The 25,662-nt window shown below is 23.2% G+C and overlaps 1 protein-coding gene across 1 annotated transcript; it reads right to left on the bottom strand.

Moving 5' to 3' along the window:
* Nucleotides 1–876: 876 nt before the first annotated feature.
* On the bottom strand, nucleotides 877–23,466 carry LOC117180163 (protein-associating with the carboxyl-terminal domain of ezrin). Its single transcript, XM_033372512.1, has 5 exons — nucleotides 23,174–23,466; nucleotides 12,932–13,382; nucleotides 8,660–8,849; nucleotides 8,428–8,573; nucleotides 877–2,367 (listed from the first exon to the last, which is right to left on the bottom strand). Exons 1-5 carry the CDS (start codon nucleotides 23,366–23,368, stop codon nucleotides 1,439–1,441), a joined length of 1,911 nt encoding a protein of 636 aa, XP_033228403.1. The 5' UTR covers nucleotides 23,369–23,466; the 3' UTR covers nucleotides 877–1,438.
* Nucleotides 23,467–25,662: the final 2,196 nt, after the last annotated feature.

The raw sequence follows: 25,662 nt of genomic DNA, 5'->3' as shown, positions 1-25,662 counted from the left end.
ATTTTAAAAAAATCGAATTTTTGACCAAATACTCGAATTTTATGCCAAAATAGACAAATTTTCATTAAAATACACGAATTTTTAACAAAATAATGCCATTTTCACCAAGAAAATTAAAAAAATATAAGTTTTTCTGCGAAGAAAGAAAAAAGTTCATTTTCAACCTGAAAATATGAATTAAAAAAATGAATTTTGAACTAAAATGATGAATCGTTAAATGGAATTTTTAAATTTTTACTTTAAAATAATTTTCAAACAAAAAAAAGGAATTTTCAAGTAAAAAAAAGGTAAATTTTCAAAAAAATACACGAATTTTTAAGAAAATAGTTCAATTTTCAACCAAAGATATTCAACAAATACAGATTTTTCTGTGAAGAAAGAAAAGGTCATTTTAAACCTGAAAATATTAATTTTCAAAACAAAAAAATTAAACTATAATGATGAAACTTTAAATGGAATTGTTATATTTTCAGTTTAAAATTAATTTTCATTGAAAAAGCTAATTTTTAAGTAAAAAACAAGACGATTTTTCAACAAAATATTTGAATACTTAACCAAAGACGATTAATTTTTAAACAAAGTTGCATTTTCACCTGGATGTCTATCCAAAACAGATGAAATGTCTACTATAACGGATGAATTTTTTAAAAATCAAAAGGACGAATTTTCAATAAACATTGTTGAATCGGAAGCAGCTGAAAATACATAAAATAAAAATAAAATTATAAGCCAAATAAATTACTAACAAAAATATTAATAATTTTTTTAACATGGAAACTTTTATAAAGGGAATAAACCAGTTTGAAATTCCAATAAAAAATTGCAAATAAAAGTTGAAACGTTTCCTTGGTTAAATAAGAGAAACCCCCAAATTTCTGAAAAACGTTCTAATTTTATTTACAATACATATTTTACTTAAAAGTCCCGTAAACGCCGCACAGTAAATGTTTAATTTTGCTTTTTACAACAATCATTCGCATTTTCATACAAAAAATATTCTTACTTTCATCAATAGACATCTCTCAAAAAAATTAAACTCCAGAAAAAAAAATCTCAAATTATATAACAAAGAAATTGGAAGAAAGACCCAAAAATTATTATTTACATTTGAACAAGATGGATACAAAAAAATTGTTATTAAGACGATTCAATACTTACCCGATTCCTACCATACCGAATTTTTTCCAAAACTTAAGTCATGTTTCTGTCTTTCTAAATTTCCGAAAATACACCAAAAATTTCGGAAAAATAAATATTTCTTTTGTTTTTCCAAAAATCCAAGACAATAAAATCATCCCTTAATGCCTCTCAGTTGAGAAAAAATGTTGATAAAGTAGAGAAACGTATAATCATTACAAGGCCCTAACTCTGCTCGTAATTAAAATTTAAAAAAAAATTATGTATTTACATGACTGAAAATAATTTTTATGAATAAATCCTACTCCTTCGATTCCACGCTATCATCAACATCCCAATCATTTAAATCATCCCCCCAGCCATTATCTTCCTCCGTATCAGCACTCTGATTCGTCAAATTAACATCAAAAATATTCTTATGAGTTACTTCCTCCACGTGGAGTACTTGCGGTTTTTGAATCACGGGCTCCATATCAGTAAAGAAATCAAATTCATCTTTGTGATTCATCGATTTCGAGTTTTTGATATCAAGTTCCGAAATGTCGGAGATGGGCTTTTTTGAATACTTAATTTTATCAACAATCTTAGGAGGAATTAAAATTTCCTCCACGGAATCACCAAAATTCACGAGATCGGGTCGATAAATTGAAACCAGGGGCTTGAAATTGTCGTCTAGCGACCCATTTATCGCAGACTCGAGACTTTTGACGTCACTGGCTTTCTTTTGAACTTCCTGGCCTTCCCAATCCGACCAATTTTCCTCCTCAGTGTTGGAAAAACTTAATTCCGCTCTATCTTCCCCTCCATCGGGCGACGGTCTCTCCGGCAACGAAAGCATCGACCTATCTGCAATTCTAGTTGCCTCCGGACTGGCGTTTATATTATGATTTGATTTTTTGAGCCTCTGCAATTTCTTCGGACGACCGTCCGTAAAAAGCTTGGCTCTACTTCCGCCGATCACGGTCGCTGCGCCCAAAATCGGAATAAGATCGGCGAGGGCTCGCAAAGTTGTGCCAACCAGGTAGTCGTCGTTGTCCTTAATTCCAACGAGAAGTTCCGGCAGGACTCGGCACTTCAATTCTTCTTTTTCGAAGACGTGGACGAAAGAATTTAAGTGAGAGAGGAGCAATAATCGAATTGAGGCGTCGCGAACGCAAAACATTTGAAGCAGTTTTGGTATCAGGTGGACTTTGAAAGTTGGCACTGTGAAAAGTCCTTGGTCTTGGCAATCTGGTAAATAAGGGATCGAAATTTAAGAAATTTAAATGAGAGAGAAATAAAATTTCAAAAGCCCCTTTAACGTCTCATAATCAAGTTAATGTGCAGAATTTCTAAAAAATAAAACTGTAAAATGTTTTTATTGCAATTAAAAAAAAAAGATACAAATTTTCCTAAAAAAAAAGAAAAGAATTCTTTTTTTTGTTTGATAAAAATAAAAAAGAGGAAAGACAATTGAGAAGGCAGCCAACCAAATTCCATTCCTTCTCTTTTTTATTTCTTTTGTTTTTTTTTTTAATTTTATTATTATCAAATCAGAATTAAAAAAAAAAATTTGTAAAAAATAATCACCAACGTTTCGGCACTCATTAATTGTGATTTGATAATAGTAAGAATAAAAAAAGGCAAAAGAAATAAAAAAGAAAAGGTCCAAAAAAATAATTTTTTTCCTTTCTTTTTTAGAAAAATTTTATCTTTCTTCAAATTAAAATATGATCCCCCCCCCCCCATCCCGGTTTTCCAGCTATAATTTTTTATAATACATCATTGTTAATCATAGTAAATAATTGTTTTCCCCGTTTCTAGGAATTCAATTAATATGTTAAATTTAGAAAGCTTTGACAAATGATAATACAATATATTCTTAAATATAGCAACATCGATAAAATAATAATTAAAGAATACTAAAAATGTAATCACTCATTTCTTAAATTTGTCTCTAAAGTCCATGAATTTGAATATTAATTCAAACAAATTTTTATGGTGATGTTTAAAAAATTGCATTTTTATCCAGATAAATGAATTTTCTTTCAAAGTAGACATTTTTTTTTAGTAAAATACATAAATTCTCCACCAAATAGTTGAATTTTCAGCTAAATAGAATTTTTTATACAAAAAATATGAAATTTCGATTTCAGGGTGGCAGTTTTAATCGACGAAATAAATTCCCGTTCATTTCCCGGTTCGCAAACATTTCTCACGGCCAATGAAATTTAAAAAATGGAACAATAAAGCTTAAAAAATTTCCACTTGTGGTAATAAAAACTGAGTTTTTAATTAAAGCACTCAAAGTAGAACTGTTCAATTTTTAAATTATGAAATTGAAATTTTAAAGTTTTTAATTCAAAAATTTTGTATTCAAATGCTCAATAATTTACATGTATAAAATTGAAGATACTAACATTTTTAAATATAGAAAAATATAAATCCACGTTATCATTTTAAATGCTCTAAATTAAAAAAGCAATCCTTTAAAATTTTCAAAATTATATAATTTTAAGGAATTTTAAGCTAGAAACATCAAATATTGAAAAATAGTAAAAATTTTAACTGTGCACTTGTTAAATTAGAAATTCAATTAATTTCTTTTTAAATAGTTTAAACATCCTTGGAAAGCTTCAAAATTTTATTTGAAAATCTTGAAAAAACTAGAACTTGTTTTAAATTGGTTTTAAATTTTTAATTATTTTGGTAATTTTTTCAGAACGTCGAAATATCTCTCATAATTAATTGAATTTTTTCTATCATCTTCAAAAAATCATGCAAATTTTAGACAATTTCTTTACAATTTGGATGTATAAATAACAATTGAACATTTATTATTTGTAGGCGAAATTTGAGTATTTTTAAAAGATATCTAGAAGTTTTCAAAAGATTCAAACTTAATGTAAAACTTTAAATGATAGACTAATATAAAAACAAAATATAGATTTTCGCAGATTTTAAACAAAAAAAATTAGATTCTTTTTAAGAATTGTGAAAGGCTTCCAAAGAATAAAAAAATTTTCTTAAGATTCCTAGGAAAATTAAAAATAATTTTTCATTTTGAAAAATTATTTTCAGAGAATATTTAAAAAGTTTTTGAAACATTGAAATAAATTTTTCAAAAAAGATTCTAGAAGATTTTAAGAAAACTTTCGAAAATTTGCATGATAATTTTTTATCTTTCTAAAACTCCTAAATATCTCTTAAAATTACTCAAATTTTTTCTACAAATGTTCATTTGTAAATTAGACATCAAAATTTTAAAATTTCACGTACAAATTAAGCTTTTTTCAAATACAAAATCTAAAATTGTAACATTCAAAGCGTTTTGTCAAATCGTTTTTGGTTCACTTTTTATCACTTAAAGTACAGATAAATCACAAAAATTATTTATTTATTAAATAAAAATGTTTTTTATCCAAAATTTTGAGCATCAAAGGCTTTTATTTTTTATTTGTTCAAGTCTTTAAGAAATCATTTAAAAAATCTTTAAATTAAAAATTTGAGCTTAAAAATAAGAAATTTTTAAACTAAAAAAATTTGGAAAACATAAAAATTCAACTAATTATTTAAAAACTTTTGAAATCGAACGTGGACAGGTTTTTTTTTCTACAGATTTGTAAAATTCCCGGTAAAAAAAAAATTCACTGTCATTTCCCGGTTTTCCGGTCCAGTGGCCACCTTGGATTTTAAAAAAGTTAATGCTATACGAAAAAAGACGAATTTCTAACGAGATACAAGAACGCTCAATCCTAAAATTGAATTTCCAACTAAACTAAATTAATTTTCAACACACAAAAAAACAACGAATATTTAACAAAATAGTTCAATTAAAAAAAAAATCAATTTTTACTGAAAGAGAACCATTTTCGATCAAAAATGGAATAGGTAATTTTGCAATTACTAAAGTAATTTTTCAACCAAAAAAAGGAATTTGCAACAGAACAGTTCAATAAATTTTTAACCAAAAAGATTGATTTTTCTTCCGAAAAAAATTTTTTTAACTAAATTCAAGAGTTACCAAAAAAGACAAATTTTTAATAAAATTCTCAACCAAAAATTAAAATTTTCAATTAAAAACATTAAATTTTGTACCGTAATTTACCGGTAATTTACTAGAATTTACCGTAATTTTTACCTACTATTTTTGTCTACTCAAAACCTAGAAAAAAAATTCCCTGACAATTAAGTAATACTAAAAATATAATTAATCACTTCTTGAATTGGCCATAAATTTAAATAATATTGCAAAACTATTTTTTTTATCTTCTTATATTATACTTAAAATCTACAACATATAGGTAAAAATAATATGGGTACTATATTAAATTTAATTCTACCCACTTCAAATTCTTAATTTTCCAAGTAAAAATAATGTTTTCGAACAGATAGGTGAATTTTTAACTAAATAGTTGAATTTTCAACAAAAAAGATTAATTTTCCAGCAATGAAGTCGATTTTTCAACAAAAGACATGAAATCACAACCAAATAGTTGAATTTTTAACTAAAGAATATCAGTTTTCAAACAAAAATGAAAGTTTTTGTTAAAAAAATTAATTTTGAAAAAAAATTAATTTTGAAAAAAAAATCAACCTGATTAATGAATTTAAAAAGATGAATAAGCCTTTAACTAAAATAGATGAAAATTAAACAAAAAATGCATTTTTAACAAAAGAGTTTAACTCTTAACCAAGTACTATAATTTTAAACCAAGAAAATAAATTTTCAACTAAAATAATTCATATTATTATAAAACACTTGAATTTTCAATTAACAAAATTAATTTTTAATTAAACTAATGAATTTCCGACTAAAATTATGAATCCAACTGAATCAGCTGCATTTTAAACAAAAAAAGATGAATTTTTTACTAAATTGATCAATCTTTAACTGCAATAGTTTAATTTTCAACCAAGAAAATTAATTTCGACCAAAAAAGTCAATTTTGTAACAAAACACATGAATTCTCAGCCAATTAGTTGAATTTTCAACTAAAAAATATCAATTGTCAACCAAATTTTTGCATTTTGAACTACAAAAGAACATTTTTCAACAAAAAATTAAAAATTCTCGATTAGAAAATTAATGTTCCACCAAAAAGAACAAAAAATTGCAACCAAAGTGATGAATTTTTAAATAAAGTAATGAGATTTCACCTGAAATAGATGAAAATTAAACAAAACAAAATGTTAACAAGAGTTTCACTTTTAAACAAATACTTTTATTTTCAAATAAAAAGATAAATTTTCAAATAAAATGGTTAAATTTTGAACTAAAAAATATCAAATATCAACCAAAAATGTCATACTTATATTTTCAGTTTAAAAAATTAATTTTTAATCAAATTGATGAATTTATAACTAAAATTATGAATCTTCAACATTTAAAAAATGAATTTTTAACAAAAGAGTTTAACTTTCAACCGAGTATTTTTATTTTCAACCAAAAAGATGAATTTTCAAATAAAAATTATAAACATTTAACCGGAATACATAATTTTTCAATCAAAAGGATGAATTTTTAAAGAATAAGATTAATTTTCTATTATAAAGACGATTTTTCAAGGAAATACAAGACTTTTCAACCAAATAATTGAATTTTAAACTAAAAAGACCACACTTCAACTAAAAATGGAATAATTATATTTTCAGTTAAAAAAATTAATTTTCAACTAAACTGATGAATTTTCAATTAACATTATTGATTATTCAATTGAAATAATTACATTGTCATTAAAAAAAATATATTTTAAACAAAAAAACTAATTAACAAAAATGTTGCGATTTGAAAGAGAGTGATACATTTTCAACTAAAATCATAAATCTTTAACTGGAATAGTCGAATTTTCAACCAAATATTTGAATTTTTAACTAAAAAAGATCAGTTAAAATAAGGAATAGTCAAATTTTTAGTTTAAAAAAATTAATTTATCACCAAAAAAAATATCAATCAAAGTTTTGAATTTTCAATTAAAATGAAGAATCTTTAACTAGAGTATATGCATTTTAAACTAAAAAGACAAAATTTGAAACTAAAAGATTAATTTTCAACTAAAAAGAAAATTTACAACCAAATAGTTCAATTTTAATCTAAAAAAGATAAACTTTTAACCAAAAATGAAATAGTTCCACTTTGAGTTAAAAAAATTAATATGAATTTTCAACAAAAATTCGCATAGTTACATTTTTAGTTAAAAAAAAAAATTTTTAACCAGAGTTCAATTTTTAACTAAAATGATCGAATATATTTTTATAGTTAAAAAAATTAATTTTCAACTAAGCAAACCAACTAATTTTCAATAAAATGGTTAAACTTTCAACTGAAATGTTAAATTTTCAGTAAAAAAAAAAAGATTTTTCTATCAAAAAAATGTTGTACTTGTTATTTCATCCATAAAATATTTTAATTTATAATTAAAAACAGTTAAATTCGACAAAAAAGATGAATTTTCAACATGCGTGAAATATTTAATTAAAAGAAAAATTTTTTATTGAAATTAATTTTTCAAAAGAAAAAATAATTAAAAATTTTTCTATAAATATCAGGAAAACTTTTTTAATATAGTAAAACCTTTCATCATCCATAAAAAGCTTCTAAACATTAAAAAAATTAATAATTCTTAAAATCTTCCAGATTTTGTTTACAATCTTGGAAATCTTTTAAAAAATCTTTTTAAATATTCTCTTAACATTAATTTTTCAAAATAAAAAATCGTTTTGAATTTTGCAAGGAATCTTAATATTCTCTTAACATTAATTTTTCAAAATAAAAAATCGTTTTGAATTTTCCAAGGAATCTTAAAAACCTAGCGTAGTTAAAAATTTATCAATTTTACTCACGAATTGGACAATTTTAAAATATTAAAATAAAAATTGTAACGTTCAAAGTTTAAATTTATCTCTTGAAAATGTTTAAGATTTTCTATTTGAATAAAATTTGTAATATAATAAAAGCTTTTAACCATAAACCTATTAATTTGAAGTTATTTAAAAATGATAAAATAGTTTATAAATTTTTAATCGGTCATTTAAATTGGTTTTGAATTGAAAGAGTTCTATTTTTAATGTTAAAACCTGTAAATTATTTATATTTTTATATTTATATCAATGGAATTTCAACCAAAAATCTGTGTTACCTTAAAAATAAATATAAATCACACATTATAAACTAAATATAATTTAAAAAGTTAATAATTGAAATACAGATTTTTTTAAAGTTGAAATCAAACTCATTTTAAATTTGTAAATAATTTTTCAAAAAGGAGCTTTTTAAATTAAAATTATTACGATTGAAAATTTAGTTCTTACCCTGCTCATTTTTCGGTTTTAACACAAAAGGCAAAAGCTTCGTCTGAGCTGTTCGGTCTAACAAAACTAATCTCGACAATAATAATTTTCCCAACTGTTCGGCCACAATCTTCTCAGGAAAACTTTCCAGTTTTTGCACAACGTTTCTGCAAAATAAATAAAAAAATGTAATATATAAATGAATCACATAAGTAAGAAAAAAAAATCGAAAAACTAGATAATTATCCCTTACAAGAAGAATTCTTCTTTCTCAGTCTCGTTTTTCAATGGCAGTTCTGTTAAAAATGCGTGAATTTTCATAAAATCGTGAGAAAAAAATGGATGATTAAGTAAAGAGGATAATGAGGCGATTGCAGAAGTATCTGTCGTTTTTAGGCGCTCTTTACAAAAGTCCTTAAAGTCTGTTAAGCCTGGGACGTCATCTGAAAGAAAAACAAAAATTATAATTAATTAAAATTAATCTTCAAAAATAAAAAAAATTTTAACGCAACAGTTGAATTTTCAACCCAAAAGATGAAATTTCTAACAAACAAAGATAAATTTTCAACAAAATAGGTTCATTTCCAAAGAAAGATGCAGTTTTTAACCAAGAAGGTTAAATTTATTTTAAAGAAGACACATTTTCAACAAACAAAAATAGATAAATTTTAAGCTTTAAAAATTCATTTTCAGTGAAAGAAATGAATTTTCAACCCACAAGATTAATTTTCTATAAAAAGAGACGAATTTTCCAGAAAACAATTAAATTCTAAGGCATAGATATTACTTTTTAACTAAATTAATGCGTTTTTAAACCAAAAAAATAGTTTTTAACCCAATAGTTTAATTTTCTATGCAAACAAGACAAATTTTTATTAAAGCAATTAAATTTTCAATCAAACAGAGGAATTTTCATCCAATCAATTTTTGAGACAAAATAGAATAGTTAAATTTTCAGTTAAAAATAATAAATTTCAGTTAAACAACTATTTTTCAATTTAAAAATGAAATTTTAAGCAAAGAAATGAATTTCGGAAAACCAAAAAATGTGAATTTTTGACAAAGAAGTCAGCTAAAAACGATCAATTTTCAACCAAACATGAAACAGTTAAATTTTCATATAAAAAAAAAATTATTTCAGTCAAAAAGAAAAGAAATTTCCAAAAAAATTGTTCAATCTTCAACCATTAAAATTAAGCATTAACAAAATTTATCGTTGAAAGTTGATCTTTTTTATCAAGAATTCAACTACTTGGTTCCAGTTAAAAATTTAATTATTTTGTTAAAAATTCTTTCTTTTATTTTTAAAATTAATTTATTTTAACTGAAAATTTATCTTCTTTAGTTAAAAATTGATAAAATTTGTATTGTTTGGTAGTATATTAATCTTCGTGGTGAAAAAAATCATTCTTTGAATTGAAAATTGATTTATTTGGTTAAAATGTTAACGATTTTTCTAAAAATTAGTTTCTTATGGTTCAAAATTGATATTTTATAGTACAAAATTCACATATTTTGTTGAAAATTCCTTCTTTTTTTCAGAAAATTAATATTTATAGTTAAAAATTAACCGATTTGTTCGAAAATTGTACTGTTTCGTTAAAAATTCATTTTTCAAGTGAAAATTCACTATTATAGTTGAAAATCCATTTTTTTTTGTAAAAAAATTAAAATATTTTAATGAAAAATCGTATTCTTTGGTAAAAATTAATTTTTTGTTGAAAATTTAACTGCGCCATTAAAAGTTCATCTTTTTGATAGAAAATGTATTTGATTGTTTAATTTCAACTTTTTGGTTTCAAGTTAAAATATTTTTTGATTGAAATATAAACTATTACTTTTTCGTTCAAAATTCAACTTCTTCGTTCAAAGCGGAAATACTTTGTTAAAAATGTATTTCTTTGGTTCATGTTTCATCAATTTTATTTTTAAAAAAACATGTTTTTTGTTTGAAAATTCAACTGATCTGTTGAAAATTCGTTTTTAATTAGCTTAAAAATTAATTTTTTAACTAAGAATGTAACTTCAATTTTTGCTTGACATTTTTTTTCAGTTGAAAATTCATGCATTTTATAGAAAATTAATTTTTTGTTGGTTAAAACTTGAACTATTTTGTTAAAAATTCGTTTTTTCTTAAAAATTAATATTCTTTTAAATAAAAATATAACTGTTTCATTTTTGGTCGAAAATTGATCTTTTTTCGTTGAAAAATCATCCTTTTGATAGAATATTAGTCTTCTTGATGAAAATTCTTTTTTTTTTTTCTTCAACAATTCATTTGTTTGGTTGAAAAATTATCTTTTTTAAATGGAAAATCACGTATTTTGTTGAAAATTCTTCTTTTTTTGGCAGAGAATTAATCTTCTTAGTTGAATATTCATTGTTCTTGGTGACGATTCCTAATTTTAGTTAAAAATTCATTTCTTTGATTGAAAATTAAACTATTTTGATGAAAATTCGTTTCATGTTTGGTTGAAAGTAAATTGTTTAAGCTGACTATTAATCTATTCCTTTTTTGGTTGAAAATTCATTTTTTTTCAGTTTAAAACTTAGCTATTTGGTTAACATTTTATATTTTTTATCCAAAAGTTCAAATTGCTTGAAAATTCAAGACTTTGGTACAAAATTGAACTTTTTGTTTAGGAATTACATTTTTTTGTTAAAAAATCATATTTTCCGTCGAAAGTTCAACTATGTTGTTAAAAATTCACCCTTTCGGATTAAAAATTCATCTTTTTGGTAGAAAAGACATACATCTTGTTCGGAAATTTGTCATTTTTTCCATAAAAATTAATTTCATTTCGATATAAATTCGTTTTTATAGTTAAAATTTTTAAAATTTTAATTATAAATGTAATCATTTTATTTCGAGTTGAAAAATGACATTGTTTATTTGAAAATTCACATATTTTGTTGAAAATTCGTCTTTTTTATAAAGAAATTAATCTTTATGGTTGTAAATCAATCTGTTTGTACGAAAATTATACCTTTTGGTTCAAAATTCATTTTTCAATTGAAAATTCACCGTTATAGTTGAAAATCCTTTTCTTTTGTTAAAAATTTAACGACTTTATTGACAAATCTTTTTTTTTTTATTATTTTTTCGGCTGAAAATTTAACTGCGCCGTGTTTGGTTAAAAATTTAATTTCTTTGGTTAAAAATTTAACTATTTCTTGTTGAAAATTCATCTTTTTTTGGTAGAAAATTATTAGTATTGGTCAAGTTCAACTGTTTTTGGTTATAAGTTAAAATATTTTTTGTTTAAAATATCAACTATTACATTTTTCGCCGAAAATTCAACTTCTTCATTAAAAGTAGATTGGGTTTTAATTGGCCAGAAATTAATTGTTTAACTAAAAATTAAACAACATATTCAATTTTGGGTAGACAAATTTTTTTAGATTAAAATTCATGTATTTTATTTTATTAGCAATTATTTTTGTTCTTGTTAAAGTGACTATTTTGTTAAAAATTCGTTTTTCTTTTGTCAAAAATTAATATTTTTCTAAATAAAAATATAACTGTTCCATTCTTGGACGGAAATTTACATTTTCTTCATTGAAAATTCATATTTTTGTTAGATTATTAGTCTTCTCGGTTAAAAAATCATCTTTTTGATTGACAATTCATTTCGTTGTTTGGAAATTTAAATATTTTGTTGAAAATTCTTTTTTTTTACTGTTTGTTCAAATTTATTTTTTGTTTGGTTATTTTTAGATGAAAATTCGTGTATTTTATTGAAAAATAAATTTTTTTGTTAGTTAAAACTGTAACTACTTTGTTAAAAATGCGTTTTTTGTGAAATATTAATAATCTTCTAAATAAAAACAGCTTTTCCATTTTTGTCAGAATATTATTCTTCTCTGTCAAAAATTCAACTTTTTGTTTGACAATTAATTTTGTTGATAGGAAATTTAACTTTTTTAGTTAAAAATTCGTTATTTATGGTTAAAAATTAAATTTTTAACTGTAAATATAATTATTTTATTTCCGGTTGAAAAATGATATTTTTTAGTTAAAAATGCATGTTTTGGTAGAAAATGAATCTACTTTGTTCAAAAATCATTTTTTATTGTTGTTAAAGATTCCTTGTTTTAGTTAAAAATTAATTTTTTATTGCAAATTTATATATTTTGTTGAAAGTTCGTTTTTTACAATTAGTAATTAATTTTTTTAATGTGAATATAACTATTCTTCTTTTTTGATCGAAAATTAATCTTCTTAATTGAATATTCATTGTTTTTGGTCAACGACTCCTAATTTTAGTTGAAAATTCACTTCTTTTGTTACAAATTGAACCATTATATTGAAAATATACGTATTTTGTTTAAAATTGACCTTTTTTGGTAGAAAATTAATTTAAGTGTTTAAAAATTTCTCTTTTAGACTGAAAATTAATTTCTCTGTAAATTTAAGCGAAAGGTAAAATAGTATTAGGCGCGGGGTGAAATTAGAGATTGAAGGAGCTGATAAATGTAATAATGTCTTGATTTTTTAATCAAGTCACTTTAACGTTTTACATACCAGCATTTTTTAATCGTAAAACATCTTCGGCTAAAACACCGAAAGCGTATCGATCGATGGATGCGGGTTCAGTAGAAATGCTTGTCATTGACTCATCTTCTTCTGGAGAAATGGCTTTTTCATAGCGATAATTTTTTATTTTCCTAAAGTAAGCGGGGGTCAATTCTGCAAATCGACAGAGATATTCCAAGCCGCCCAATTTCCAACATCCATCAGTTGTTACGTATATGGCACTGCTACAAATATTATTGTGCGACGCTGAAGCTTTTTCATGGAGAAACAATAAGGCACGAAGGATGCTGTATAAGCCGATACAAATTTGGAGAGTTGTTTGTCCTCCGATTACTTGAACGAGCGGTTTTACTTCCTCGGTCGCAAGGAAAAATTTGCTTCCCTTGGGCCAGGAAGAAACGTATTTTAAGATGCAAGGATGCCGATGCAGCATCAAATTCTAAAACATAATTGTTCCCGGTCATTTTCCGGGTTTTTCCCGGTCCACAAACATTTTTCACGGTCAATGGAATTTAAAAAATGGAACACTAAAGCAACATAACTCTCCACTTGAGGTAATAAAAACTGAGCTGCAAATGAAAGACTCAAAGTGGAGCAGCTAAATTTTGAATTTTTAAAATTGAAATTTAAAATTTTTTAATTCAAAATTGTTGTATTCAAATGCTCGATAATTTACGCGTATAAAATTGAAGGTGCTAACATTTTTCGATATAAAAAAATATAAATCTACGCTATCATTTTCAATGCTCTAAATAAAAAATCAATCAATGAACTTTAAAATTTTCAAAATATATCATTTTAAGGAATTTTAAGCTAGAAACGTTAAATATTGAAAAATTGAAAAAAATTTAACTGAATAATTCTTAAATTGGAAATTCAATTATTTTCATTTAAAATAGTTTAAACAACCTTGGAAAGCTTCAAAATTTTATTTTAAACTCTTGAGAAATCCAGAAGCTGTTTTAAATTTGTTTTAAATTTAAAATTATGTTGGAAATTTTTTCAGAACTTCTAAATATCGGTCAAAATTAATTGAATTTTTTCTACAATTTTCAGAAAATCCTGCAAATCTTAGAAAATTTCTATACAATTTGGATGTATGAATAACAATTGAACATTTATTATTTATAGGCGAAATTTGAGTAATTTTAAGAGATATGTAGAAGTTTTGAAAAGATTCAAACTTAATGTAAAACTTGAAATTATAGCCTAATATAAAACAAAATGTAGATTTTCGCAGATTTTAAACAAAAATTTTTTATTCTTTTCAAGAATTGTGAAAGGCTTCAAAAGAATAAAAACATTTTCAGGGTGAACGTTTTAATCAAAGAACAATATTCACGGCCATTTCCCAGTGTTTTCCCGGTTCGCAAATACTTTTCCTGGTCAATAAAATTTTAAAAATCGAAATATAAAGCTAAACAGTAAAATAACAAGTAATAAAAAAACAACATCAATTTTTTTCAACTTAAAAGTTCTGAAGTTAGAATTTAAATTATTTTCATTTTAAATAGCTTAAGCATCCTTGAAAAACTTTAAAATTGCATTTCAAAATCTTGAGAAATCTATAGGTAGTTAAAAATTTTTTCAAATTTAGCTTTATTTTTCAAATTTTTTAAAAACCTATCAATAACTTTAAAAATTAATTGAATTTATCCCACAAATTTGAGAAAATTCTGCGAATGAAAAAAATGTCCTTACAATTTGGATTTTTAAATAACAATTGAATACTTATTATTTTTAGAAACAATATGAGTAATTTTAAGAGACATTCAGAAGTTTCGAAAAGATTAAAAATTAATTTAGAACTTGAAATGATTTGAAATAATTTTAACAAAGTGTGTTTACCGAAAAAATTTGGTTATTCGTAACGAAATTTCGACACAAATATTCACAACCTAATTTAAAACAAAATGTAGATATTTGCACTTTACAAAAAATGTAGAGGCTTTTTAAGAATTGTGAAATACTCCAAACGAATAAAAACATTTTCTTAACATTCCTAGGAAAATTAAAAATAATTCTTCATTTTTTAAAATTATTTTAACTGAATATTTAAAAATATTTCAAGAGAAGGATTTAAAAAAAAATTTAAGATTTTCTAAATATTGTAGGAAAAATTGTATTCAGTTTAACATATGTTTAGAAGTTCTGAATTTTTTTTTCTCAAACTTTGTTTAAATTAATTGATATCATTTTAAGTTTTAAATTAATTTTGAATTTTTTCAAAACTTCTGAATGTCTCTTAAAACTACTCAAATTTTTTCTACAAATAATAAGTGTACAATTATTATTTATACATCAAAATTCAACAATTGCGCTTACAAATTAAACATTTTATTAAGTAGAACCATAAAAATTATGACTTTAAAATGTTAAAAGCTTTTCGAAATTTTAACAATGCAAAGCTTTCTATGTCAAACAATTAAGTTTCAAATTGTTTACTTTAAAATATTAAGCTTCAATTTAGTCTTCTTAAATTACAAGTCAAATATTGCTAATTATTAAAGAATTATCCCTTTTCTTAATAACAAATTTTTTAATTAAATGGGTTAAAAATTGAATAATTTAGACTGAAGCAATATTTTTAATTTGATAAAAAACTTTAATTACGAATTAATTACGAATCTCGAAATTCTTTATTAACTTTCAACAGATTTAGAATCGTTTTATCAAATCAATTATTGTTCAGCTTTTAATACTTAAAGTACAGATCCATTTTAAACATCATTTATTTATATTTATAGTTGATAAAATAAAACAATTTTTCATCAAAAAATTTCAACTTCAAACGTTTTTAATTTTTAATTCCTTAAGTCTTCAAGACTGAACGTTAAAATTCTTTAAATTAAAAATATAAGCTTGAAAATAAAAATCTAAAATGAAGAATTTTTCAGGTAAAAGATTTTCGAATTATGCATTATAAACTGAATGATATCATAATTGAAAGATATCAATTCAACTAATTATTTTTAAAAATGTTGAAAACCAACATGGACAGATTTTTCTTCTGAAAATTTGTAAAATTCTCGGTCAAGAAATAAATTCACTGTCATTTCCCGGTTTTTCCCGGTCTAAGAAAATTCACGGTTTCTCGGTCCAGCGGCCACCATGATTTTCTTAAGATTCCGAGGTAAATTAAGAATAACTTTTCATTTCGAAAAATTATTTTAAGAGAATATTTAAGAAGTTTTTCAAAATTTAAACAAAATTTTCAAAAAAGTTTCTAGAAGATTTTAAGAAAACTTTCTAAAATTTCCATGATAATTTTTAATCTTTTAAAAACTCCTAAATTTCTCTTAAAATTACTGAAATTTTGTCTGCAAATGTTCATTTGTAAATTATACATCTTCTATGTTAAGCAATTCAGTTCAAGATTCTTTACTTTTAAATATTTGATTTCAATTTACTTGTCTTAAATAAAAATTCAAATATTGCTAAATATTCAATAATTAATCTTTTTTTTTTTTTAATTAAAAATTTCAAATTGAATGGGTTGAAAATGGAATATTTTAGACTGAAACAATATTTATAATTTAATAAAATACTTTAATTAAGAATATATTATTATGAAGTTATTTTTAAGTTGAAAGTAGTTTATAAACTTTCAGTCACACCTTCAAATTTGTTAAAGACTAAGACTTTCAAATTGAAACCATTTAAGTTTTAACGTTAAAATCTGAAAATTCTTAAATTTTGAACTGATTTAAAATCGTTTTGTCAAATTGTTTTTGTTCATTTTTTATTACTTCAAGTACAGATAAATTAAAAAAATGTATTTATTTATTAAATAAAAACGTTTCTTATCCAAAATTTTCAACATCAAAGGCTTTTTTTATTTGTTCAAATCTTTAAGAAAGCATTTGAAAATTCTTTAAATTAAAAATGTGAGCTTAAAAACAAAAGTTTTTAAAGTAAAAAAATTTTGAATTATGCATTGTAAGCCAAATAATACCATAATTGAAAAACATAAAAATCCACTAATTATTTGAAAATTGTTCAAATCGAACGTGGAAAGATTTTTCTTCTACAAATTTGTAAAATTCACGGTAAAAAAAATTCACGGTTCTTTCCCGGTTTATCCCGCTCTCAAAAAATTCCCGTTTTCCTCGTCCAGCGGCCACCCTGCCTAAGCAAGTGATTGAAAACTTGTTAGAAATGTTTAGAAAAAAATTAAGTCTCTTTGAAAACCGTAAAAAGTGATTTTTCTACAAAAAAAGTTTGATTTTCAAACCAAAAATATGATTTTTTAACAGAAAAGTTATTTTTCAACCACGAAGGAGACCTCACTCTCGGAAAACTTGGACGCGTGAATTCGAATTTAGTTAGTTTGCATCGCTTGTAGCGCCTCTTGCGGAGAAATGCGGTACCGAGAACATTCTCAAAATTCTCTGATTTTTCCTTAACTAATTTTTCATTTCAAATCTTTAAATTCAAATACCAGCATTTTAATTTTGTTATATTTTTACAATAGCATATTTTATAAACGGAATAAAACAGTATTTCATATACAAATTTCGAATTAAAAAATTTTTAAATTTATTTCAAACAAAAAAATGCCTTTTAGACAAAATAATTGAATTTTTAACATAATAGTTCAATATTCAATCTAAGTTTTAGCTAAGTAGTTGAATTTTCAATAAAAACATATTAATTTTCAACCAAATTATTAAACTTTCAACCAAAGAGATGAATTTTCAACTTAAAATATAAATCTTTAACAGAAAAGTTATTTATTAACAAAGTGATTCAACTAAATCTTTCAAACAAATTAGTTAAATACTCAAGCAATGAAGAATGATTTTTAACCAAAAAGTTGCATTTTCATTAAAAAATAAAATAAATTTCTTCTATAATAGATAAAGTTTACCAAATAGTTGCATTTCTTTCCAAAAAATATTAAATTTTGTACTAAAACAGATGAATTTGTAATAAAAATGTCAAATTTTTTTATAACTGGAACTTTCATCCAGAAAATATTTTAGTTCATTTTTTAACACCAAAATATAAAGTTTCAACAAAAAGTACATTTTCGACGAAATAGTGAAATTTTTAAGAAAATAGTAGAATTTTTAACCAAAAAGTATGACTTTTTAACAAAAAAAGTGTAATTTCCAACCAAACAATTACATTTTTATCCAAAAAAGATGACATTTTTCTTCAAATAGATGGATTTTTCATTAAATAAAAAGAAAAACGAATTTTAAAAAGATAGTTGAATTTTCATCCAGAAAGTATTTCAGTTCTTTTTTCAATACCAAAATATTATATTTAAACAATAGAACTTCCAACCAAAAATGATAAATTTTAACAAACTTGTTGGGTTTTCAACCAAACAGTTGCATTTTTATCCAAGAAAGATCAAATTTCTGATAAAGCAGGTGAATTTTAAAATCAAAAAGACAAGCTTTCAAAAAAGATTTGAATTTTCAACCGAGAAATTTGCATTTTTCTTTAAAAAATATGAAATTTCTCCGAAAACAGATGAATTAAACAAAAAAAAATTCTTTTTAAATAGTCAAATTTTAATCCAAAGAAGATTCCAGTTCACTTTTTAACACCAAAATAGGAATTGTAAACCATTTATAAAAAAATGGATGTCTTCTAGAGAAAATTATGAAATTTTCAACCAAATATTAAAATTTATAACTAAAATGATAATCTTCAGAGGAAAGATGTTGCGAATTTTCAATATTCTAATCTGAAAATATTAACGTTTTCAACTTGTTCTATTTTCGAATTTTTAATATTAAATTATTCAGATTCGAAATTCTGTAATTCAAGATAAGATTGTTCAATTTTAAATGCTTTGAATTAGAACTAAATGATACAATTTCATCCAAACAGTTTCATTTTTAACCAATAAATATAAAATTTCTACCAAAGAAGATAAATATTCAATAAAAAAAATTTCTTCAAAACAGTTGAATTTTGAATACAAAAAAACGAAGTTTCTAAACAAAACAGTTAGATTTTCAATCCGAAAATTTGATGTTTCGACAAAAAGTTAATTTCCTATCAAGTACTAAAAATTTTAAGATAAAAACTTTGTTTTTAACCCGAAAATCTTGTTTTTTAACCTAATATATAAACTTTTAAACTATTTTAAAACAGTTAAACTTTCATTTAAAAAATTCTCACTAAAAAACGAATCTTCTACAAAGCAGTTGAATTTTCTACCACATAATTGAATTTTCCAATCCGAAAATATGAAATTTCAACAAAAAAGTTAACTTTTAACCAAATTTTAAATTTTTTAGTTAAAAAATTAATTTTTATTATAAAAAATTTGTTTGGTTGAAGATTACTGTTTCCACAGTTATCTTTAGAATTATTTCTTTATATGATTTAAAAAAAAAACATTTGTTGAAGAAAATTAATTCTGGTGGTAAATACACTTACATAGTCACAATTTTACTTGAAAATTACCATTTTTTGTAAATTAAAGTTAGAGTTCTGAGCCGGTTATATTACTTTGAGAACGGCAACGAGAGTGAGAATATTACAGAGAATATAATCGAGAAATAAATTCTCTGAGAATTTACGAGAATCTCAGTCTATTTTAATTAATAGAAAATTGCATTTTTCATTAACTTTTCGGTTGAAAATTCAACTCTTTTTTTGAAAGTTTGTCTTTTTTATTTTAAAGTTTACCTGCTTTAGCAGAAATTAAATCTTTTTTTGGATAAAAATGCAACTGTTTCGTTAGAAGTTAAGCTGTTATACTATTTCCTTGAAAACTCAACTATTTCGTAGAAAATTTACTTTTTGTTTAAAATTTACATCTTGATGTTGAAAAATGAACTGAAATATTTTTGGATGAAAGTTCCACTTGTAAAAAAATAGGTTTTTTTATTGCAAATTCATCGGTTTTAGTACAAAATTGATATTTTTTGGATAAAAATGCAACCATTTGGTAGAGAATTAAACAATTTTGGTTAAAAACTCATCCTTTTTGGTTAAAAATTCATCTTTTTGGATTGAAAATTCAATTTTTTTGGTGGAAAATTATTTTTTTGTTCCAAAAATTCCATTTTTGATGTTACTGAGTTACCTGAATTTTTTTAAATGAAAACTAAACATTTTTATAATGAAAATTTTTCTGCTTTAAGATAGATTCCATATTTTTTCATAAAAATGCAACTATTTGGTAGTTAATTTCACTATGCTGTTAAAAATTCATCCTTTTTTATTGAAAAAATTCGTCTTTTTGGATTGAAAATTCAATGTTTTCGTAGAAACATATTTTTTTGTTACAAAAATCCAATTTTTGATTTTACTGAGTTAACTGGAATCTTTTTTGGATTGAAAATTAAATTTTTTGGTGAAAAATTATTGTTTTGTTACAAAAATTCCATTTTTGATGTTACTGAGTTAACTGGATTTTTTTTATGAAAACTCAACTTTTTTATAATAAAAAATTCTTCTGCTTTAAGATAAATTTCATATTTTTTTATGAAAATGCTACTCTTTGCTAGATAATTCAACATTTTTTTTTTTAAATTCATCCATTTTTATTGAAAAAATTCGTCTTTTTGGATTGAAAATTCAATTTTTTCGTAGAAACTTATTTTTTTGTTAGAAAAATTCCATTTTTGAGTTAACTGGAATTTTTTTTTTATTTGAAAACTCATCTTTTTTATAATAAAAAATTCTTCTGCTTTAAGATAAATTCCATATTTTTTGATAAAAATGCAACTATTTTGTCGAAAAATTCAATTTTTGATGTTACTGAGTTAACTGGATTTTTAAATTTCATTTTTTTTTATAAAAAAATAGCAACTATTTGCTAGAGAATTCAACCATTTTGTTAAAAAGTCATCCTTTTTGGTTAAAAATTCGTCTTTTTTTTATTGAAAATTCAATTTTTTGGTAGAAAATTATTTCTTTTTAAAAACTTCATAGTTTGATCGTGAAAAATCGATTAAAATCTTTTTCAACAGAAAATTCATCTATTTTTTGAAAATTTATCTTTGTGATTTAAAACTTCATCTGCTATAGAAGAAATTTCATTTTTTTAATGAAAATGTAAGTTTTTGGTTAAAAATCATTCTTCTTTGCTTGAGTATTCAACTAATTTGTTTAAAACATTTGGTTGAATCGCTTTATTAATAAATCACTTTTTTGTTAAAGATTTATATTTTAAGTTGAAAATTTATCACGTTGTTTAGAAGTTTAATTATATTGTTGAAAATTAATCTTTTTTAATTGAAAATTCAACTACTTTGGTCAAAGTTAAACTGCACTGTGAAAATTTTTTTTATTAAAGATTTACGTCTCGTTGAAAATTTAACTGTTTAGTGGAAAACACTTCTTTTTTGTTGATGTTTAGAATTCATTTTTTAACAGAAAATGTAACTTTTCCATTTTTTGTAAGATTGATATTTTTTAGTTAAAAATTCCCGTTTTTTTTTGTTGTAAAAAATAATTTTTTAGTTTGAAATTTCCTTTTTTTCGCGTAAAAATGCATCAGTTTCGTGGAAAATTAATTTTTTGTTGAACAGTCATATTTTTTGTTTGAAAATTGAATTTTTGTAAAGAATATTTGTCTTCTGGTTTGAAGGTTCAATAATTTAGATAAACTTTTATTTATTTTTTGAGTGAAAAATCTTTATTTGTTGGATTTTCAAACAAAACAGGTAAAATTTCTACCAAAGGAGATGAATTTTTAATCTAAAAAGAAAATATTTTTTCAAAACAGTTGAATTTTCAATTCGAAAATATGAGTTTTCAACAAAATTGATCAATTTTTAACCAAACAGTTGCATTTCTCAAAAGAAGCCTTCAATTTTTACTAAAATAGATGAATTTTTAAATTAAAGACAAATTTTCAACAAAAAAACAGTTGAATTTTCATCCAAAAAATATTTCAGTTGAATTTTCAACGCAGATGTGAATTTTAAGTAAAAAGTTAATTTTCTACAAAGATAGTTAAACGTTCATCCTAATAAGACGAATTTAAAAAAAAAGCCGTTCATTTTTATCTAAGAAAGATGCAATTTCTACTAAAATATATGAATTCATAAATAAGAGACTACATTTTAAAAAATTGTTGAATTTTCACCCAAAGAGATTTTAGTATGACTTTTCAAAATTAAAATAAAAGTTTTAAACAAGAAGTAATTTTTCTACGAAAATAGTTTAATTTTCAACCAAACAGTTGGATTTTTCTCCAAGAAAGATGGAATTTCTACTAAAATATATGAATTTTCTACATTAAAAAGACAAATTGTTATTTAAAAAAATTAAATAGTTGAATTTCCGTGGGAAAAAAAGATTTCGGTTAATTTATCAACATTAAGAGGTGAATTTGAAAAAAGTACATTTTCAACGAATATAGTTAAAGTTTCAACTCAAGAAGACGAATTTTTAACAAAACAGTTGCATTTAAGATGCAATTTCTATTAGAATAAAAGAATTTTTTAATTAAAGACAAATTTTCAACAACAAAAAATAGTTGAATTTTCATTAAAAAAATATTTGCGTTAAATTACCAGCACTAAGATATGAATTTTGAAAATAAAGTAAATTTTCTAAGAAAATATTTCAAGTTTTAACCCAAAAACACTATGTTTTATCAAAACAGTTGCATTTTTATCCAAGAATGATGCAATTTCTACTAAAATAAATGAATTTCAAAATTTCAAAAAAAAAAAAAAAATATTTAAATTTTCATCCAAAAAAGGTTCCAGTTGAATTTACAACACTAAGATATGAATCTCAAAAAAAAAGGTAAATTTTCTACTGAAATAGATAAAGTTTCAACCTTCATAGAATAATTTTCAACAAAACAATTACATTTTTAACCAAAAAGGATATTTTAACCGAATTGTTTTGTTTCTTTTAAAATAATCAAATTTATAACTAAATAGGTAATTTTCAGGCAAAAAAGCGTCAATTTATCGCTTATATATATTAAAATTGAAAAGTCCTTTAAATTCATTGGACAAGAAAATTAAAATTTTTGGATCCGCCCTTGATTCACGAAGTAAAACAAAATTGCAAAAAATATCTTATTTGCAGAGAAATATTTTTAAATTACTTCATCGAAACTACTTAAATTATGTAGTAAATAAAAATAAGCCTAAAAATGAGAAATCAATAATCTAATAAATAAATAGAGAGATGTCAAGTGATAAATTATAAATGAGTGTAAAGTCAAGGCAATCTGGAAATCAATTAAGCGAATATTGTGGTGAAACAAATAGGAATATATGGAGAAAAAGATACCTTGGCATTTTTCTCTAAGGGGGAAGGTTTTCCGAAACTGGCAGTGGAGTGTAAAGAAGGTTCGCTAATAAAAACTGATAAACTTTGGGGGTTGGATCCGTCAATATTAGCACTGTGATGTGTCCAAAAATCGGTTATTTCCACTGCTTTTTCTTCAATTTCTAGCCCTTTTAGGGCACTTTGACCGGTCCCCATGAATGATCTTTTTAACTAAATCAAATATGGACCGGTTTTGATACTTTTCAAGAAATTAAAAACATTTTCGTGTGACAGAGCTTCCGTCTGTCATAAACAGCCGGAAACAACTTCACGTGATTGAACGTCTGATTTAGAGCTAATTCGATTAGGGACTAGTTCGTGTCGATCTCTTTGGCGCGAAATTTTAAATTTTTCTCGGACAATAAGACTGTTTATAAAAGCACATTTTGCTAGATCCACCGAATACCTAAACACACCGAATTTTGGTAAACATAGACATAGCCTATTCAAAAACTAATGACTAAATTTCTGTAAAAAAATGGTTAAGTATAAAAAAAAATTGAAAAAATCCCTTATTAAAACAATAAAATAAAAAATTACTTTAGTATATTTAAGTTTATTAAAGGTCGGCTACGTGCAACGAAATTTCGGTACATATAGCCGGATTCTTTCGATACGTGTAAACGTTTCCTTTAATTAAACCATATTTTTTATAAACTACAATACTAGTCTTATAATAAATATGTGAAAATAATATTTTCACCATGAAATATTTTAATTTTCAATAAAAAACAGTTAAATTTAAAAAAATCTCAAAGAATTTATTTGAATCATTAACAAAAACGATTAAAAAAATATTTTTAACCAAATAGCTGAATTTTCCACCAAAAAAGACAAAGTTTCATTAAAATACATGCATTTTCATATGAAAGAATTCAGAAAAAAATTACAAATTAAAAAAAAAGATAATTTTCAACGAAATCATTCAATTTTCAACTAAGAATATTAAATTTCTAACAAAAAAGATCCATTTTTCACAAAAAAGTGGAATAGTTAAGCCAAGGTTTTTTTAAAAAAACTAATTTGTAACTAAAATAATGAATCATCAAATACATCAATTTTCAACTAACAAAGATAAATTTCTAAACAAAACTAGAATAGTTAAATTTTCGGTTAGAAAAACAAATTTGGATAAAAAAACCAAGAATTTTCAAGCAAATATTTAAATTTAAAAAAAAATGAATTTTTGACTGAAATGATGAATCTTTAAAATAAAAATACCATTTTTAACCAAAAAGTAGTTGAATATTATATGAAAAAATTACATTTTAAGAAAGAGGAATATTTTCAAATAAAAAAGGTAAATTTTCAAAAACAAAATTATTTTAAAAAACAGTTAAATTTCCAGCAAAATAAATGAATTTATAACCATACATTGAAATATTAAATTTGTAGTAAACAAATTAATTTTTATCAAATAAAATAAATTCTCAAGAAATTAGTTAATTTTTCAATGAACATACAAATTTTCAACAAAGAAGATTAAATTTATATTTAAAAAAATCATTTTTCCATAACAAATAGAATAATTACAATTCTAACCAAATAAATAAAATGTTAACTAAAACAATTTATTTTTTACCTAGCAGTTGACTTTTTCTACACATAAAAATAATTTCCTACCATAAAAGATTAATTTCAAATGAAATAAGAGTAATTAAATTTTCAGTTAGAAAAATAAAATTTCAAACAAAAAAAGAACACGAATTTTCAACTAAATAAATTAATTTTTAACCAAGAATATTAAATTTCTATCAAGAAAGGTCAATTTTACACATAAAATTGATTAGTTAAGGTTTCAGAAATGAATTCTTAACTAAAATATTAATCCATAAACCAAAAAATGCATTTTTAAGCAAACAGTCAAATTTTCATTTTAAAAGATTAATTTTCTACCAAAAAATATAAATTTTCAATAAAATACATAAATTTAAAAAGAAAACACGAATAATCAACAAAATAGTTACATTTTCAACAACGAACACTCAATTTTGAACTAACAAAAAACAAAAAATGCATTTTCGACCAAACAGTTAAATTTTCAACCCAAAAGATAACATTTCAACAAAAAATAAAATAGATGAAATTTTACAAAAATGAATTTTTAAAAACACGAATATTCTAGAAAATAGTTACATTTTCAACCAAAGAAATTAATTTTTAACTAAACAGTTGAATTTTCTACTATTGGGTTCCGTTTAGAACAATGTACCCAACTTTGAGTTTAATTTAAGAACAAAAATTACAACAACAAAAAATACAAAAAAATGAAAACAGTTTATTTACAAACCAAAATATTGATTTTTTTAACGAAAAACACAAATTTTCAACAAAATAAATGACTTTCGACCTAAAAAAGGTAAATTTTCAAGCAAAACTACAATACATTTTTAAACAAATAGTTCAATTTTCTACGAAACGGATGTTTTTTAAATAGATGTACATTTTCT

This window comes from Belonocnema kinseyi, chromosome 9 (genome assembly GCF_010883055.1).
Source record: "Belonocnema kinseyi isolate 2016_QV_RU_SX_M_011 chromosome 9, B_treatae_v1, whole genome shotgun sequence".
NCBI classification, from domain to species: domain Eukaryota; kingdom Metazoa; phylum Arthropoda; class Insecta; order Hymenoptera; family Cynipidae; genus Belonocnema; species Belonocnema kinseyi.
This window is presented reverse-complemented; position numbering and strand designations above follow the sequence as displayed.